Source organism: Oryctolagus cuniculus, chromosome 19, assembly GCF_964237555.1.
Source record: "Oryctolagus cuniculus chromosome 19, mOryCun1.1, whole genome shotgun sequence".
Classification (NCBI taxonomy): Eukaryota; Metazoa; Chordata; class Mammalia; order Lagomorpha; family Leporidae; genus Oryctolagus; species Oryctolagus cuniculus.
This window is the reverse complement of record NC_091450.1, coordinates 33,648,827-33,663,343: the sequence shown is the minus strand read 5'-3', so window position 1 is coordinate 33,663,343 and position 14,517 is coordinate 33,648,827. Positions and strand designations below refer to the sequence as shown.

The 14,517-nt window shown below is 72.9% G+C and overlaps 3 protein-coding genes across 15 annotated transcripts; 1 reads left to right on the top strand and 2 right to left on the bottom strand.

Moving 5' to 3' along the window:
* Positions 1 to 1,015: 1,015 nt before the first annotated feature.
* Positions 1,016 to 1,617, bottom strand: UQCC4 (ubiquinol-cytochrome c reductase complex assembly factor 4). Its single transcript, XM_051830370.2, has 2 exons — positions 1,503 to 1,617; positions 1,016 to 1,426 (listed from the first exon to the last, which is right to left on the bottom strand). Exons 1-2 carry the CDS (start codon positions 1,532 to 1,534, stop codon positions 1,066 to 1,068), a joined length of 393 nt encoding a protein of 130 aa, XP_051686330.2. The 5' UTR covers positions 1,535 to 1,617; the 3' UTR covers positions 1,016 to 1,065.
* Positions 1,618 to 6,282: 4,665 nt separating this feature from the next.
* CCDC154 (coiled-coil domain containing 154) lies at positions 6,283 to 14,496 on the bottom strand. 13 transcript variants are annotated; one of them, XM_051830368.2, is made up of 17 exons: positions 14,154 to 14,377; positions 13,790 to 14,033; positions 13,566 to 13,698; positions 13,453 to 13,493; positions 13,288 to 13,383; positions 12,827 to 12,950; positions 11,549 to 11,650; positions 11,358 to 11,477; positions 10,778 to 10,902; positions 10,422 to 10,548; positions 10,199 to 10,336; positions 9,524 to 9,643; positions 9,352 to 9,428; positions 9,144 to 9,261; positions 8,988 to 9,074; positions 8,716 to 8,903; positions 8,498 to 8,641 (listed from the first exon to the last, which is right to left on the bottom strand). In XM_051830368.2, the coding sequence occupies exons 1-17, from the start codon at positions 14,158 to 14,160 to the stop codon at positions 8,515 to 8,517; spliced, it is 1,974 nt and encodes a 657-aa protein (XP_051686328.2). In that variant the 5' UTR covers positions 14,161 to 14,377; the 3' UTR covers positions 8,498 to 8,514. The 13 variants fall into 13 exon arrangements, with proteins under 13 accessions (XP_069920249.1, XP_051686312.2, XP_069920248.1 ...); XM_070064152.1 differs by having other exon boundaries at positions 13,453 to 13,698; positions 14,154 to 14,387; XM_051830362.2 differs by having other exon boundaries at positions 8,716 to 9,074; positions 13,453 to 13,698; positions 14,154 to 14,475.
* PERCC1 (proline and glutamate rich with coiled coil 1) lies at positions 6,491 to 10,202 on the top strand. The gene is made up of 2 exons (XM_051830369.2): positions 6,491 to 6,616; positions 7,051 to 10,202. The coding sequence occupies exons 1-2, from the start codon at positions 6,563 to 6,565 to the stop codon at positions 7,852 to 7,854; spliced, it is 858 nt and encodes a 285-aa protein (XP_051686329.1). The 5' UTR covers positions 6,491 to 6,562; the 3' UTR covers positions 7,855 to 10,202.
* Positions 14,497 to 14,517: the final 21 nt, after the last annotated feature.

Genomic DNA, 14,517 nt, shown 5'->3' with positions numbered 1-14,517 from the left:
CTCCCGAGACCACGCCCCCAGGCCTGCCTCCCCACCCGAGACCACGCCCATATGAACACGCCCCCGCAGGTCCCGCCCCAGGCCTGCCTCCCCTCCCGAGACCACGCCCCCGCAGGTCCCGCCCCCAGGCCTGCCTCTCCTCCCGAGACCACGCCCCCGCAGCCGGATCCCGCCCAGGCCGAGACCGGGGCGCGGGCTGCCCCGCCGTGGGACCGCGCCGGGTTCCGACACGAGAGGCCCAGAGGCCGCGGCTCGTGGAGCCCGGGGCGGGCCGGGAGGCGGCCCCGCGCACCCGAACCCAGACGACGGAGCACCGTTCCGCGGGTGTCTCCGCTTTTGCCTTTTTTTTTCTCGTCCTCCTTCCGCACAGCGCCACGACCGCAGGAGGCCTGCAGGGAGGGCGGCTGCGGGGCCCGCGTCCCGCCCCGCGCCACTCCCGGGGGCAGCGCGGGACGCCCGGGCCAGGGATGACCGTCTCGGCCCCGGGGCCGGGCCAGGGGCTCCCCGGGAGGGCCGGGCGTGCGTGAAGCGGTCACCCTGGCCTCCGCAAAGGCCGCAGGGATCCCGCACATCTCGGCCACCCGGAGAACAGGGCGCTCTCGGGGAATCGGGACAGCAAGCGGGGACGCCCTCGGACGAGCCCAGCCCCGGAGCCCCCGGCTCGCAGGCAGTCTGCACCGAGCCGGCCCGGAGGAACCTGAGGCACCGGCGGGGGCCCAGGGCGCAGTGTGGGGTCCTCCCGGGAGGGGCCGGGCCCCGGAGTCCTGACCAGCGCCCCTGGCCGCTCCTCTCTGAGGGGGAATGCGCAGCCGAGACCCCCGGGGGCCCCGCCTGGCCCTGGCGCCCCTGCAGCCGCTCCGTGGGCCCCGAGCCCCGGGAGAGCCCGGCTGGGGGGGTGGGGGGACCGGCGGTGGGGAAGCGCCGCCATCGGACCCGGGAGGGACCAGCCGGGCGCCCGCGGCGCTTCTCACTTCTGATGGACACACGGGCTCCGCGCGGGCAAGGACACGGGGACTCCACGAGGTCGGGCTGTTTATTGACAACTGTCCGCGCGCGGCCGCCCCGCTAGGCCCGCGCCCCGGGGGCCTCCGCGCCGCCGCCGTGCCCCGGCCCCTCTCCGTCCAGCAGCCGCTGCAGCCACAGGTCCGCGCCGCTCTCCGGCCGCAGGAAGCACCAGGCGACGAGCAGCATGAGCGACAGGCTCACCGGCAGCACCTTCCACCACGGCCGCTGCTGCTGCCGGCCCAGCGAGTGCGCCACCGTCCAGCGGGCCGGGCTGGCCCCGCTGCAGGAGAACGGCATGGGGCGGCCAGGCTCGCCCTCGCCCTCGCCGCCCTCGGCCGCCGACGGGGCCCGAGCCCGCAGGCCGGGCGGCGAGTGCAGGCTTCGGCCCGCCCGGCCCAGCAGCCTCAGCGTCCGGACGGCCCTGGAAGACAGACGCCGGTGAGCGCCCGGCCCGCCGCCGGCCCCCGCCCTCGCCCCCGACGCCCCGCGGGACTCACCCGGCCGCCGGCGCGCCCCGCACGCAGCTCATGCCGGCCTCGGCGCCGCGGCGCGCCGCGCGCGTCACTTCCGGCGCCCGAAACCGGAAGCCGAGCGCCGTCCCAGGCCTCCGCTCACGACTACAGGGCGCGCGGCGGAAATGACGCGCTTCTGCGGAGGCGCGCTTCCGGCCCAGGCCTCGCCCCCGGCGCGCCGCGGGGGTGGCCGGGAAGTGTAGTTCTGCGCCGCGCCGAGGAGGGCCTCCCGGGCACGCGGCCCCCTCGTCTCCTTCCCAGGGCTTTGAGCTCCGAATGGCCTCCTTCCCCTGCGGGAGACGCGTTTCCTGTTGAAAGTTGAAATCCAGGGGCGGGCGCCGTGGCTCCGTGGGCGCGCTCTGCCTGCGTGGCATGCGACCCCCGGCGTGGATCTGTCACGGCAGGAATGGCAGGGTTCTTGTCTTCGCGCGAGAAAGAATTCAGGCGCGAGACAGAGAGTGGTGGGAGGTAAAATGGCAAGGTTTATTAGGGCAGGGACACCCGTGAGGACGGTGGGCACCTCTCCAGACGGGACCTGGGAGCGTGCAGTCGCTCGCACGGGGCGGGGGGGGGGGCCGAGGTACGTGGTTGAGTGGAGAGATCACTCCTGGCCAGGCCAGGCGGGCGGCCCAGCAGAGGCAGAGGGCTGAGCGCGGTCCGGTTGAGGCCGGGGGTTTTAAGGAGATGGTCTTGCTTCCCCACCTCCGCTCCTCTTGGAACAAAGGGCTTTTTGGGTGTAAATAGAAAAACTTCTGAGTTTTCCCCTGAAGGTATCGGACAGGAGGAGCCTAGCTGGCGCCATCCTGGGTTCAGAGGAAGGGTGGGCAGGACCCCTGGAGAATGGGGGTCAGAGCAGGGTGTCTGAGATGCAGACACTGGGTCAGGCAGAAGGGCGGGACCCCCACCTGGCAGGTTATCGGGTGGAAGGGGGCAGGCAGGATGCGAATACCGGCCGCCCCTGGAACGTCATCAGCAGATGCAGATGCTGGACATAGACGTCTTCTCTTTAGGCCTTTATGTCACACACACAAGCTCATAGCTGACTTCCTGCCTAACGGAGCCCGGCTGCTCAGCTTCCCACCCAGCCTCCAGCCGCCGCGGAGGGGCCCAAGCCGCCCACCTGGGAGACGCTGCTGGGGCTTGGAGAGTGAGCCCGCGCCGGAAGAACGCCGCCCCGCCCCCGCTGCCACGCTTTCAAATAAATGATAAATTCTTAAAAAAATCTAAATCCGTGCACGTGAGAGCTAAGAAGTCAGAAATGAGCCTGTGTGTGAGGGGCCTGGGAAACTAAGCACCCTCGGGGCTCCGGGATTGCACGGTGCAGAATCGGCCTCGCCGGCACCTGTCCGGGCAGCCCCCTGTGCTGGGGCACGCGGGCCACCGGCCACAGCGGCCTCGGGGCGGCCAGGAGTGGAACCTGCAGGAGTTCTCCGGTCGCTGCCTGCAAACCCCTGACCCCGCGCCCTCAGGCCCCAGGCCGAGGCGGACTGTGCACTGGGCTCTGGGGCGCACCCTCGCCTCCCCGGGTGGGCGGCAGCCGCCCTGGCTCCAGGCCGCCCGCGACGGAGGCCCTGCCCCCGCCAACCTTGCTACCCTGGCCGGCCAGGCCTCTGTGTCGCTCATCTCCACTGACACTAGGCGTCTCCATCAGGAAAGACACGAAAAACCTGCGTGCATTTGAGATTTAGTTATTTGAGGGGCAGAGTGACAGGTCTTCCCCCTGCTGTTCACTGCCCAGACGGTCAGGCCTGGGCCAGGCTGAAGGTCCACCCCAGGCTCCTGCAGGCGTGCAGGGGCCCGAGCCCGTGGGCCGTCTTCCGCTGCTTCCCAGGCCATTAGCAGGGCTCCGATACGGGGTCCCGGCACCGTGGGCCGCCTCTCACTCCCCCCCACGCCTCCAGGACGTCCGGAGCTCTGTGCAGGACTCTGGGGACCGGTGTTGTGCCGCTGTGGCTATGCCACTGCCTGGAACACGGCCACCCACTCTGGGTACGGTGTGGCTCCCACCCAGCCCCCTGCTGCCCCAGGGGAGCCAGGGAGGGCGGGAGAAAGGCGGGGTCTTGCCCGGCACCCTCAGTGCCAGGAGCCCTGAACCAGCGGGCGGGGCGAGCTCAGGGCCTGCCTCAGGTCAGGGACTGCAGCCTGGGGGCGTGAGCCGGGCCCTGGGGAGCCCCCCCCCACCCGGGCCTGCTGGCTGTGCTGTGTCAACAGAGGCACCTGTTTGCCCAGGTCCTCCTCGGGCGGCCCCACCTGTTCCACCCCACACCACTGCCAGACCAGCGCGCCCCGCAGGGACCGGAGAGCACCCTGTGTACGGGGGGGGGGGGGGGGGGCAGCCTGGAGGGCTTCTGGGAGGAGGTGGAGATCAAAGGGCCCTCAGGGTCGGTGCCGCTGCCTGGCTGACAGGCAGGTGGGGCCAGGGGTCGGGGATTCCCCCAGCCAGTGATGGCCGCCTTGGACCAGGGGCTGGCATGAGAGCTGACGTGGGTGACTTAACCCTTTGAGTCCCGGCTGTGAAATGGGTCTCCGGTGCCCGGTGCCGGCCGGGGTGAGCGGTGTCCCCCAGTCACGGGCACCTTTGCTGATCCAGCTCGTGGGAGTGGGGTCATCCCGGACTAGGGTGGACGCTGGTGTCCCAAGAAGAGGAGGGACAGGGACAGACGGGTCTACAGGCCGAGAGGCGGCACGGATGCCAGGCGGCGACAGGGGAGGGGGCCTGGGGTGGCCATCGCTGGTGCTGGCCACGGGTTCTCGAGATGGGAGTCCCCGGCGCCCTCGCGGGAGCAGCGTCCCCCAGGCCCCCCGCCCAGGGACCTGGCCCACACCTCAGCCCTCGCTATCTAACGCACACAGACATTTCTCGGGAGGCCTGACGTCCCCTGACGGGCTCCGCCGCAGCCCTCCCAGGCACCGCGGCACTCAGAGCTGACATGTTGGAGTTATCGATTTTCCCGGGAAGATCGATACGCGGTGTGCGGGGACTGGCAGGCCTGCTGCCTCTGGAAGCGCCCAGCCCACCCCCACCCCGCTCCGCCCCCCGCCTGGCAAGAGACCCACGGAGGGGGCGGGGAGCAGGGGCTGGGCCCTGGGGACACGCGCGCCGCCCAGACCGGCCCTGGCCACCAACCTGGCGCCAGAAACACAAGGGGAGGCTCAACGCCCACCTGCCGGGCCCCCAGCCCAGCCTGAACCGGCTCAAGCCAGAGGACTCGCTCCTGTCCTGCCGACTCCCCCAGCCGGAGGGCACCCCCACGCCCCTCCCCAGACCCCCGCCCGCTCCGCCTTCTCCCCCAGCCTGGGGTTTCCACGAAGGCCTCTTATCCGGCAGGGAAAAGCCCCGGCACAACCCGAGGCCCTGAGAGTCAGAGACTGAGCCGGGCCGGGCCGGGGGCCGGGGGCCAGGGGCCGGGGGCCGGGGCCTCACCCAGGGCCCCACAGCTCCAGCCCTCGCGGCCTCCTGCACACGCGCTCAGGGGCTAAAATCACACACAGGCTTCTCCCCGGTGCAGGGCTCACAGGTCCCAGCGGCCTGAGTCCCGGGGACCCCGCGCCATCCCTGGGCCCAGCTCCTCGCCTGTGTGCAGAGCCTGCAGCGCGGGGGCTCCCCCGGGACCCCCTCCCTCCTGGAGGCCGTCGGCCGGGACAGCGGCAGGGCAGCAGGGCAGCCGACCTCCTCCCTGAACCCCTTCCCCGGCCACAGGGGCGGGGTCCTCTGGAGCAGGGTGTGTGGTTCCCAGGCGGGCCCCCGCCTCGGCGGTCTCCTGTGCCAGCCAGGATGCAACACGCAAGCCACGCCCCGCACCTCCCGCGTGCCCCTCCACGCAGAGAGGAGCCCCGCGCAGACCCCAGCCGCCCGGTGCCTTCTGCCTCTGGCGGCCTCCAGGGGGCGCTGTGGCCACACCCTGGCAGCTGCAGCCCCAGCTTCTGCCCAGCAGGTCAGGGCAGGGGTGCCCAGGCCCCCAATTCCTGTGGTCTGAGAGGGGATCCTTCAGGCCCTCACCAGCCCCCCACCCCCATCTCCTGCTGTCCAGGTGCCCAGAGGGACAGCGGCGGCGGCGGGGCAGATGTTCGTGGGCCCAGCTGTGGTCCAGACGCCACGGGCTGGGGGTATCACGGGGCGGGAGGTACCAAACTCCCCTTGAAGGGGCTGGTGCCTGGAGCCCCGGGGCGAGGACCCAGGACAGGGAGAGCCAGGACCTGGAGATGGGACAGTGTTGTGGGGACACGACGTGCACACGGCAACCTGGGGTCACGGTGGCTCCTCCAGGGGCCGGGTGAGCGTGTCCTCAAGCCCACGTCCGCCTGGGCCCTCAGAAGCTGACCTCAGTGGGCTGGGTGGTGTCACGCGGCAGCACGGGATTCCCGAGGCTGGCGGAGCGGAGGGGGACAGAGCCCAGGGACGCCCGACGTGGACTCCTGGCCTCCCGCTCTGAGACTTCCAGTTGCTGACCAGGCCCAGAGCAGCCCCAGGGCGCTAGAGCGCTGTGGGGCCAGTGTCTGGGGCCAGCAGGAGGACTAGAGGGGGCCGGCAGGAGGGGCCCCCACCCCAGGGCTCAGCGCAGGCCCCAGGGCTAGGCCAGGGGCAGCAGTGGGCTGGGTGGTCCAGGAGGTGCGGGCAGACCTGCGGCCAGCAGGGGCCACAGCTGGACTGGCTGAGGGTGGTCCCGGCCCCCTCCGGCCCTGCCGCCCCCGCCAGTCCTCAGGGAGCACCGTTCACCGGGGAGCCGCGGGGGCAGGGCGTCTTCGAGAGCGGCTACTCCAGAACTCAAAATAGCATGAAATTTAATTTTCCGCCTATTTGACGAGGCCCGGCACAGGCCCCAGTCGGTGTCGGAGATAAGGGCCCAGGTGCAGCCAGCTGGGCCCCGGCAAACACTCCACGGTCCCCAGGCAGGCCGCCCACAGGTGGGGCCAGCCCTGGCGCTCCCCCCGCCGGGCCCTGGTTGCCGGGCGCTAAAGCAAACGGGCTCTATTTGCCCAGTCGGCGATGACAATGCCGTCGCCAAATATTTGCCAGGCTGGGCGGCCACAGGGCCTGCCTATAAATGCTTGAGCCCAGGTGGAGGCGGGCCTGCCGAGCAGAGCTGCGGCCCAGCCAGGTAGGAGCCCGGGCCTGCGGGGGGGGGGCAGGGGCCGCGGGGCCCTGGGGACCACGGGGGAGGGAGGGCCGAGCCGGCCCAGGGCCAGACGGCTGGGGCAGGAGGTGGCTGTGGGAACCCTCCCGGGCAGGGGTCCCACCCTCCGGGCGCCTGCACCTCCGCCCCACTGTGGAGGCCAGGGCTCGGGATTCGGATCTGAGAGACGCTGCCCAGGCCGGGCCTCCCTGCTGGCCCCGGCTGCACGGGCCTGGTCAACCCAGGACCCTGACTGCGCCAGGACAGGGCCCAGCCCTCCCGCCAGGCCCCCTTCCCCTCCCGACCTGGGCTCTGCCCTCGGCGCACGCCCACGCTGCCGGTGCGCTGCCCTCCGTGCACACAGGCCCAGCCTGGATCCCTGGGGCCCTCAGCACCGACCTGCCCTCTCCCCTCCCCAGCCAGCGCCTCCGCCCCGAGGTGAGGAGATGGCCGCCGGCGTGATCAGGCCCCTGTGCGGCTTCCCGCTGCCCCTGCCGTCCCACCGGCCCTTCCTGCCCCCTGCCCCCGAGCCCCTGGGAACATCTGAGGAAGAGGAGGAGGCAGAGGAGGCAGAGGAGGAGGACCAGAACCTGGGGCCGGAGGATGAAGGGCCGGGCGGCTGCAGCCCGGGGCCCTGGAGCTCAGGGGCCGCCCCGCACGCCCCCGGCAGCCCCGAGTCGCCTCTGCGGCTGCTGCGCTTCTCGGAGCTCATCAGCGGCGACATCCAGCGATACTTCGGCCGCAAGGACAAGGGGCAGGACCCGGACGCCCGAGATGTGTATGCCGACTGCCGGGCGGAGCCGGAGCGCCTGGCCGCGGGCGGGCCCCTGGGGGCCGAGGGGGCCGCAGAGCCCGGCACCTGCTCGCCCGGGACGCCCGAGGGGCGGGCGCGCAGGCCGGGTGCCGGCGGGGCGGGGGCGGCGCCACTGGGGCCCCTGGCCGAGCTCTTCGACTTCGGGCTGCGCCGCTTCCCGGAGCCCAGCGAGCCGGGCGCGGCGGCCGGGCGCAGGCTGAGGCTGGAGCGCAAGTACGGCCACATCACCCCCATGGCCCAGAGGAAGCTGCCTCGGTCCTTCTGGAGGGAGCCGGCGCCCAGCGCCCTGGGCCTGCTGCCCCCGGGCACCCCGGACTTCAGCGACCTGCTGGCCAGCTGGTCGGCAGAGGCCGGCCCCGAGCTGCCGGGCACCCAGGCCCTGGAGGGGCCACAGCTGGCCGAGGCCTAGCCACGGGGCTCAGGGTCACTGGGGCCACGCGCGCAGACTTCCCCAGCCCTCCACCCACGGCGGCCCACGGGGACGGCTGCTGTCCAGGCAGGGAGCAGCCTCCTCCTTCCGCGGCCTGGGCTGCAGGTCAGGAAATGAGGCAGAGCCGCGTGGGGGGTGGCGGTGCCCAGGCTGGGCTGCACGGAGACCCGGGGCTGGGCTCCACGCGCTGTGCCTCAGGGAGGCCAGACCCATGCCAGCCCAGGTCAGCACCGGGGGCAGCCCTCCCCGCCGCCTGCCCACCCAGGGGGCCCTGCACTGCGCAGCCCCTGGCCCAGGCTTCCCCTGCAGGGGAGAGGCAGCAAGGGGCATGCCCAGCACCTCCTCCCAAGCGTGCCCCGGCTAGGCCACCACTGGCCTGCAGGCTCGGGCACCTGCCCTTCAGCGCCCCTGGCCCGGATGCTCTCGGTGGGCCGGGGGGGCGCGGGCCCACGCCCACGCCCACCGGGGGAAGGGAGCTGGCCAGGGCTGGGCTGGCGGACAGGAAAGGCGTTGGACTCCAGGGGCGGGGCCGCTGCGCTGACCCCTCCTGGAGCTGGCCGCTCCCACGACAGGCCTCTCCCCCGCCGTCAGCCCGCGGGCCCGGGGACTCTGGCTGCGTCGGTGCAGGAGCCGGTGTGTTTATTTCTGGGGCGGGGGCACTCGGGGGGGCAGCACCGCAGGCTCCCGGCCACGGCTCTTCTGGGGACCTCGTCCCGGCCTCCGCGGGGCCCCCAGCGTCATGAGGACGGCCTTCCACCGCAGCCACCTGCCGGACACGCGGCTGAGGGACCCGGGCCCCGCCGCCCTCCCCGCCCGCCACCGCCGGCCGCCTGTGCCCACCTCACGGCCTGGTACACGCCCCACTGGTTCACGGGGGCCAGCTCGCCGGCGCCCACGTCCTTGACGAAGAACCGCTGTCGCACCAGGGACATGAGCAGCCGCCTGCTGCCCAGCGTCAGCGCCCAGGGGCCCTCCTCGCTCCACAGGCGCAGCACGGTCTCCCGCAGCGCGGCCACCTCCTCCGTGCGCTGCGGGCGGGGCGCGGACGGGCTTACTCCCGGCTGCCGGAGACGCCCGCACACGGCCGGCCGGGGCCCGGGGCGTCCCCTCACCAGCTTGGCCTCCGCGTTGAGCTTCAGGTTCTGGACGGTCCTGTGGGCCTGGACGCTGTCTCCCAGCCTCACCATCTGGCTCTGGAACTAAGCAGAGCCGGGCTCAGCGGGGCACGGCGGGCGCACCGGGGCGCCCGGGGCTGGTGCGGGCGGTACCGTGGCCAGCTTGCCCTGGATCTCGGCGATCTTCCGCCCCGGGTTGTCCTCCTTCAGCAGCTGCACGGACGACAGCAGGGCGGCCAGCTCCTGCCGCACGGCCCCCACCTCCTGCTCCCTGCAGCCGAGGGAGGAGGAGGTGCGGCCTGAGGCAGCGGGGGAGGGCAGCCGGCCCTCGGCAGCCCCCGACGCTGGCAGAGGCCCTCACCTGGCCTCGCCTTCGGCCGCGATCTTCAGGTCCGAGTCTCTCTTGTGGAAGAAGCACTTGTCCGAGACGCCCTCCACCTGAAACGGGGCGGCCACGCAGGCAGAGCTGGCTCGCGGGAGCCCCGGCGGTCCCAGGGCCGCAGGGGCGGGAGGGGCGGCGTGCCCGTGCCCACCTGCAGGGGGAGGCTGTCTACTTTGTCCCGCAGCTCCCCCAGCTGCCCGGCCACCTCCTTCCGCCACAGGGCCAGGTCCTGCAGGGACTTCCTCTCGGCCCCCTCCCATTCTGTCTGCGCCTGGAATCAGACTCCATGAGGGCTGCGGTGTGGACAGGCGGGCCCACCAGAGCCAAGGACAGGCGGCCCGCACGCCCCCAGACCTGCAGGACGGGAGCCAGGCTGCCCCAGGGCCCTCCCCGGCAGGGCCACCTCCGGAACGCCTGGGCCAGGGCAGGGCACGCTCACAGCCCAGCTGGCCGCCCTGCAGGCAAGCGGACGGGAAGGGGCTGATCTGTCACAGCGAGCCCGCGGAGTGGGGGCTCAGCGGGACCCGGCCCTGTTTCTGGCAGCATGACTGCCCCCTGTTAACCTTTGAACCACCGCCTCGCGGGGCTAGGGGAGGCCCGGGCTGTGGGTCCCCAGGACTGGCGGATCCACACAGGAAGCGGACTCTGGGAGGCGGGGCAAAGGGGCACCCGGGGCTGCACTGGGGAGACAGCGCCTTCTAGGACTGACTGGGCGCTCAGAGCGGAGCCGTGCTGTACTGACTTCTCAATAAAACTGCCGCCACAGCGACCGGGCAGGGCCGCCCTCACCGCGGGCCCCTCGCTGCAGGCGCTGGCGGGGACTCACTGCCGACAGCCTCTGCCCCAGCGTCTGCGCCTGCAGGTCCAGCCTGCAGCCCAGGGCCAGGCAGTGGGCACCCAGGTCTTCCACCTGCAGGGCCAGCTCGGCCACGGCCCGCTCCAGGGCCTGGTTCTTCTCTCGGAGCTGTGGGGAAGACGGGAGAGGAGGCCCAGGCTGGGGGCCCGCGCCCGGGAATGGGGGTCCCCGCCAGCCCTGCCCGGCCCCTCACCAGCTCCAGTGCGCCCTGCGTCTCCTGCTGGGCCCGCTGCCCGGCCAGCTGCACGGCCTGCAGGCTCTCCTGCACGTGGGAGGCCAACTCCCCGGCCTGGCTCTCCTCCAAGCACACCTTGGCATCGCTGGGGCAGGTGCCGAGACCACCCTCAGCAGGGCTGGGCTGCGCCTCCAGGACCACCCAGGGGGTCCCAGGAATCGGGGGAGGGGCTGTCCCTGGCGCCTCTGAGGTGGGGCCATGCTCCCCGGGGAGGGGCGGCAGCCTTGGGGACAGGGTTGGCCACTCTGCCCCGGCGTGTGCGGCCCCGCACTGCACTCGGGCGCACTGGGTGCCTCCTGCCCCAGGACACCCACCGGGCCTTCTGCTCGGCCAGGAGGACACGGTTCAGAGACACCTGGTTCTGCCGCACGAACTTGGTGAGCTGGACCACGGCTGCGTCCAGGCCCCGGCACTGTGCCAGCAGGCGGCCACCCTCCTGCTGCAGCGGACGGGTCCTGAGCCGCGTGCCCACCCCGTCTGCCCCACCCCAGGTGTCCACCCCACCTGTCCCACACCCTGTCTGCCACACCGCGTGTCTACTCCGTGTGTCCACCCCGTCTGCCCCACCCCGGGTGTCCATCCCATCTGCCCCACACCCTGTCTGCCACACCGCGTGTCCACCCTATGTGTCCACCCTGTCTGCCCCACCCTGTCTGCCCCACCCTGTCTGCCCCACCCCGTGTGTCCACCCCGCCTGCCCCACCCTGTCTGCCCCACCCCGTGTGTCCACCCCGCCTGCCCCACCCTGTCTGCCCCACCCCGTGTGTCCCCCTCTGCCCTGCCCTGTGTGTCCACCCCGCCTGCCCCACCCCGCCTGCCCCACCCTGTCTGCCCCACCCCGTGTGTCCACCCCGTCTGCCGTGTGTCCCCTCTGCCTGCCCCGGCCCCGCCCACCTCACGCTGCGCCTGCGCCCGCTCCTCGCTCTGCTCCTGCAGCTTCTGCCAGCGGCCGTCCAGCTCCTGCCGCAGGCTGCCCTCGGCCTGCAGCCTGGCGCCCTCCGAGGCCTTCATCCTCTGGGGGAGCAGAGGCGCGTGAGCGCGGGCCGGGCTGACCCCGGCCCCCGCCCGGCCCGGCCCGGCCCCACCTGCTCCAGGGCCAGGAAGCTCCTCTGCAGGAAGCCGCAGAGCTTGGCCTCCCTCTTCAGGAAGCGCAGACTCATCTCCTCGCCCAGCGTGGTCACCTGGGCCTGGCAGGGCCGCACGGCGCCTCAGCCTCCTGCCGCGCCAGCCGCGTGCCTGGGCCCTGGGGACCCTGTCCCCGCATGGCCTCGGGCCCGACAGCGCCGGGCCGACCCTACCCTGCGCGGGGACGAAGGCGGCACAGGCACCCTGCCCCAGCCTCCAGCATCGCCAAGGGGGTCCCGGGGGTCCTCGCGACCCCGGATGCAGCTGGGCAGGCAGTGCTGTGGCCACCACATCCTGCCAGGGAGGGGTGAGGGCGCTGCACACCGGAGGGGGCAGCTCTGGGCCCCAGGCACCTTCTCACAGCCCAGAGCCCGGGGCTTGCCTGGGCAGGGGGCAGAGTCCTCCCGGCTCCAAGAGCCATGGTCCCCAGGGCAGCCCTCGCTCCACCGGCCCCCAAGCAGGAGGGCGCCCACCGCTGGGTCAGCAGGTCAGTGCGGAGCCAGGCAGTCAGTGCTTGGGGCTCCCAGGGGTGGGGCCACAGCCTCTCGGCCCTGGTGGCTCCAGATGTGGCCATGAGAATCGGTACCTACGTGCTCACGGCCACGTGCCAATAAAACTTTACTCGCAAAGACTTCAGTGGCCGTGGTCTGGAGCGCTCAGACGCCCCCTGCTCGGGGAGAAGGGAGACCGCCAGTGAGGGGCAGCCTCCGGTCCCAGGAGGTCGGGCACCCTCTGCCGGGTGCCCCCCCACTGCGTCGTGCCGACCTGGACAGCAGAGCCGGTGTGGGCAGCAGCAGGAGACCCTGGCCACTGCCCCGCCCCGCCCCGCCCCGCAGGGGTCTGCGGGGGCTCTGTCATCCCTGCACCCACCGCAGCAGGGCCCTGGCGCGTGCGGCGGTCTCGGGGTCCTGGGAACGCATGGCTGTGGAGGGGCCGTGGCTCTGAACGAGGGCTGCGCCTGGACAGGGAGGGGGATGGAGGCAGCAGTGGTGCCGCCCCCAGCCCTGTCTGTAGTGAAGGGAGCCCAAGCCAGCACCATCGGCCACACGTGGCCACACGCGGCTGCTCGGTCCGCCCCCGGCCATGCTTGCCAAGCCAGCACTGAATTCTGAGTGTCCTGACGGCGGCCGCCACGGGCCCCGCACGTGGGCAGAAGCCGGGAGCCAGGAAGGCACGGGCGGGGGCGCCACTTGGCTGGGCGGGGCCGGGCCGGGCCGGGCCCCGCTCCCTTGCGGTACCTGCATCCTGGCCACCTCCTGGTCCACTCTCTGGCTGCTGTCCTCCTGGCCCTTCTGCAGGGTGCTGCAGGCGGCCTCCCGGGCCTGCTCCTCCTGCCTCAGCAAGCTGGTCAGCTTGGCCAGCCTAGGGCACGGGCACAGTGGCAGCGGCCCAGCTGGGGGGAGGGCGGGGCTGGGGTGTCCCAGGAAGGCTGCACGGGGCCCTGGACAGAGTCCTTCTCCTGCCAGCGCCGGCGTCTGGGTGGCCTAGGCTGAGTGGGCGGCCTGCAAGGCAGGACTGGCTGGCAGCCAAAGGAGCGCAGTGGCGTGGACCAGACTTGGAATCCCGGCGGGCACCCAGGGTGAGGGGCAGGGCCCAGCTTCCAGGCGCTTCTCCCCAAGAGTCAGCAGCAGGACGGACAGCCCGGCCGCCCCCGGCTGGGCAGCGAGGGTGAGGGTCACGGGCAGCCCTGGGGGCCCACCTGACGCGGGCCTCCTGCTCGGCGCCCTTCCGCTCGGCGTCCTGCAGCGCCTGCCTCCTCCGGACCTCGGTCAGGGCTTCCCGGACCTCCACCAGCCTGGGGGACAAGGCGCGGCTTCCGCCCAGGCCCACGGCAGCCCCGCCACACCCAGGGCCTGTGGCCTACCTCCTGTCCAGGGCCTGCATCTGGTTGTGGGGGCCGTGGAGCTGCGGGGAGGGCGCAGGGCTGAGCAGGCTGGGGCCCCGTGCGCCGACTCCCGCGGCCCGCCCCGCGCTCACCTCCAGCGCCGCCTTCTCGGGGGTCTGCGCCGCCCGCTGCAGCTCCAGGTCGCGCAGCAGGCTCAGCGAGGCGCGCTCACAGCGCTCCTTGTGACCCCGCAGGCGCGCCACCTCGGCCTGCAGGTCAGCCACCCTAGCCGGGGCCAGAGCCGCCCAGTCCAGCCGTGCCGGCCGCAGGGGCTGCCGTGCCCCCCGCCCGTGCCCGTGCCCCGGGGGGGGCTCACTGTCGCTCCAGCTGCTGCCAGCGCTTGGCGGTGTCCTGCTCGGGCCTGGAGGCACTGGACACCAGCGGGCGGCTGGACCCACGCTGCTCTGTCTCCCCCCGGCTCAAGGGCTCGGGGCTGGCCAGCAGGAGCTCCAGGTCCTCCATGGTGGGGGTGCTCGGGCGGGAGGGGAGCGACTCCGATGGGGGGCTGGCGGCCAGCTCTACGAGATGGCGCCTCGGCAGCTCACCCTGGGCGGCGGCTCCTGCGGGGGGGGGGGTGTCAAGGTAGCCAGGACCCGAGTCACCGCACCTGGGAGCCCAGGGGGTCCTGGGGCCTGCCTGAGGACAGTGCCTCCCACGTGGCCTGCGGGCTCCTGGCTCACCTGACATGGCGTCACCAGCTGCCGGGCGCTGTGGCGTAGGCTGCGGGCCCAGGCCCCTGGCTGGACACCAGGCCAGGGCGTCCGAGGGCTGGGAGAGGTGGGGGCGCAGGTGGGGTGGAGGACAACCTCCCGCCCTCTCGCCCCCTTCTTCCACACAGAATCCGGTGGGGGCAGGGGCCGCTGGAACCTTCCGGAACCCGGGACTTCAGGGCCCAACTGCCGCTCGTGGAGGGCACTGGCTGCTGCCCCGCCCAGGCCGGAGGGGACGGCAGCCAGCACAGTGGGAGCCTCGAGGAGCGAGAGGGCGCAGGCCACCGAGGCGGCTACCGGCAGCCAAGCTGCACCACGAGAAAGCCAATGAAAC

What these genes read in the sequence shown, in the direction of transcription:
- UQCC4 (XM_051830370.2), bottom strand. Translation starts at nt 1,534, where the DNA reads ATGAGCTGCGTGCGGGGCGCGCCGGCGGCCGG. An exon ending in CGGGGCGCGCCGGCGGCCGG is followed by an intron (nt 1,427 to 1,502) that starts GTGAGTCCCGCG and finishes TCTGTCTTCCAG; the next exon opens with GGCCGTCCGGACGCTGAGGC.
- CCDC154 (XM_070064145.1), bottom strand. An exon ending in CTGGCCGAGCAGAAGGCCCG is followed by an intron (nt 10,549 to 10,777) that starts GTGGGTGTCCTG and finishes CACCTGCCCCAG; the next exon opens with CGATGCCAAGGTGTGCTTGG. An exon ending in TGGGGCAGAGGCTGTCGGCA is followed by an intron (nt 9,644 to 10,198) that starts GTGAGTCCCCGC and finishes GTCTGATTCCAG; the next exon opens with GCGCAGACAGAATGGGAGGG.
- PERCC1 (XM_051830369.2), top strand. Translation starts at nt 6,563, where the DNA reads ATGCTTGAGCCCAGGTGGAGGCGGGCCTGCCGAGCAGAGCTGCGGCCC. An exon ending in CAGAGCTGCGGCCCAGCCAG is followed by an intron (nt 6,617 to 7,050) that starts GTAGGAGCCCGG and finishes TCCCCTCCCCAG; the next exon opens with CCAGCGCCTCCGCCCCGAGG.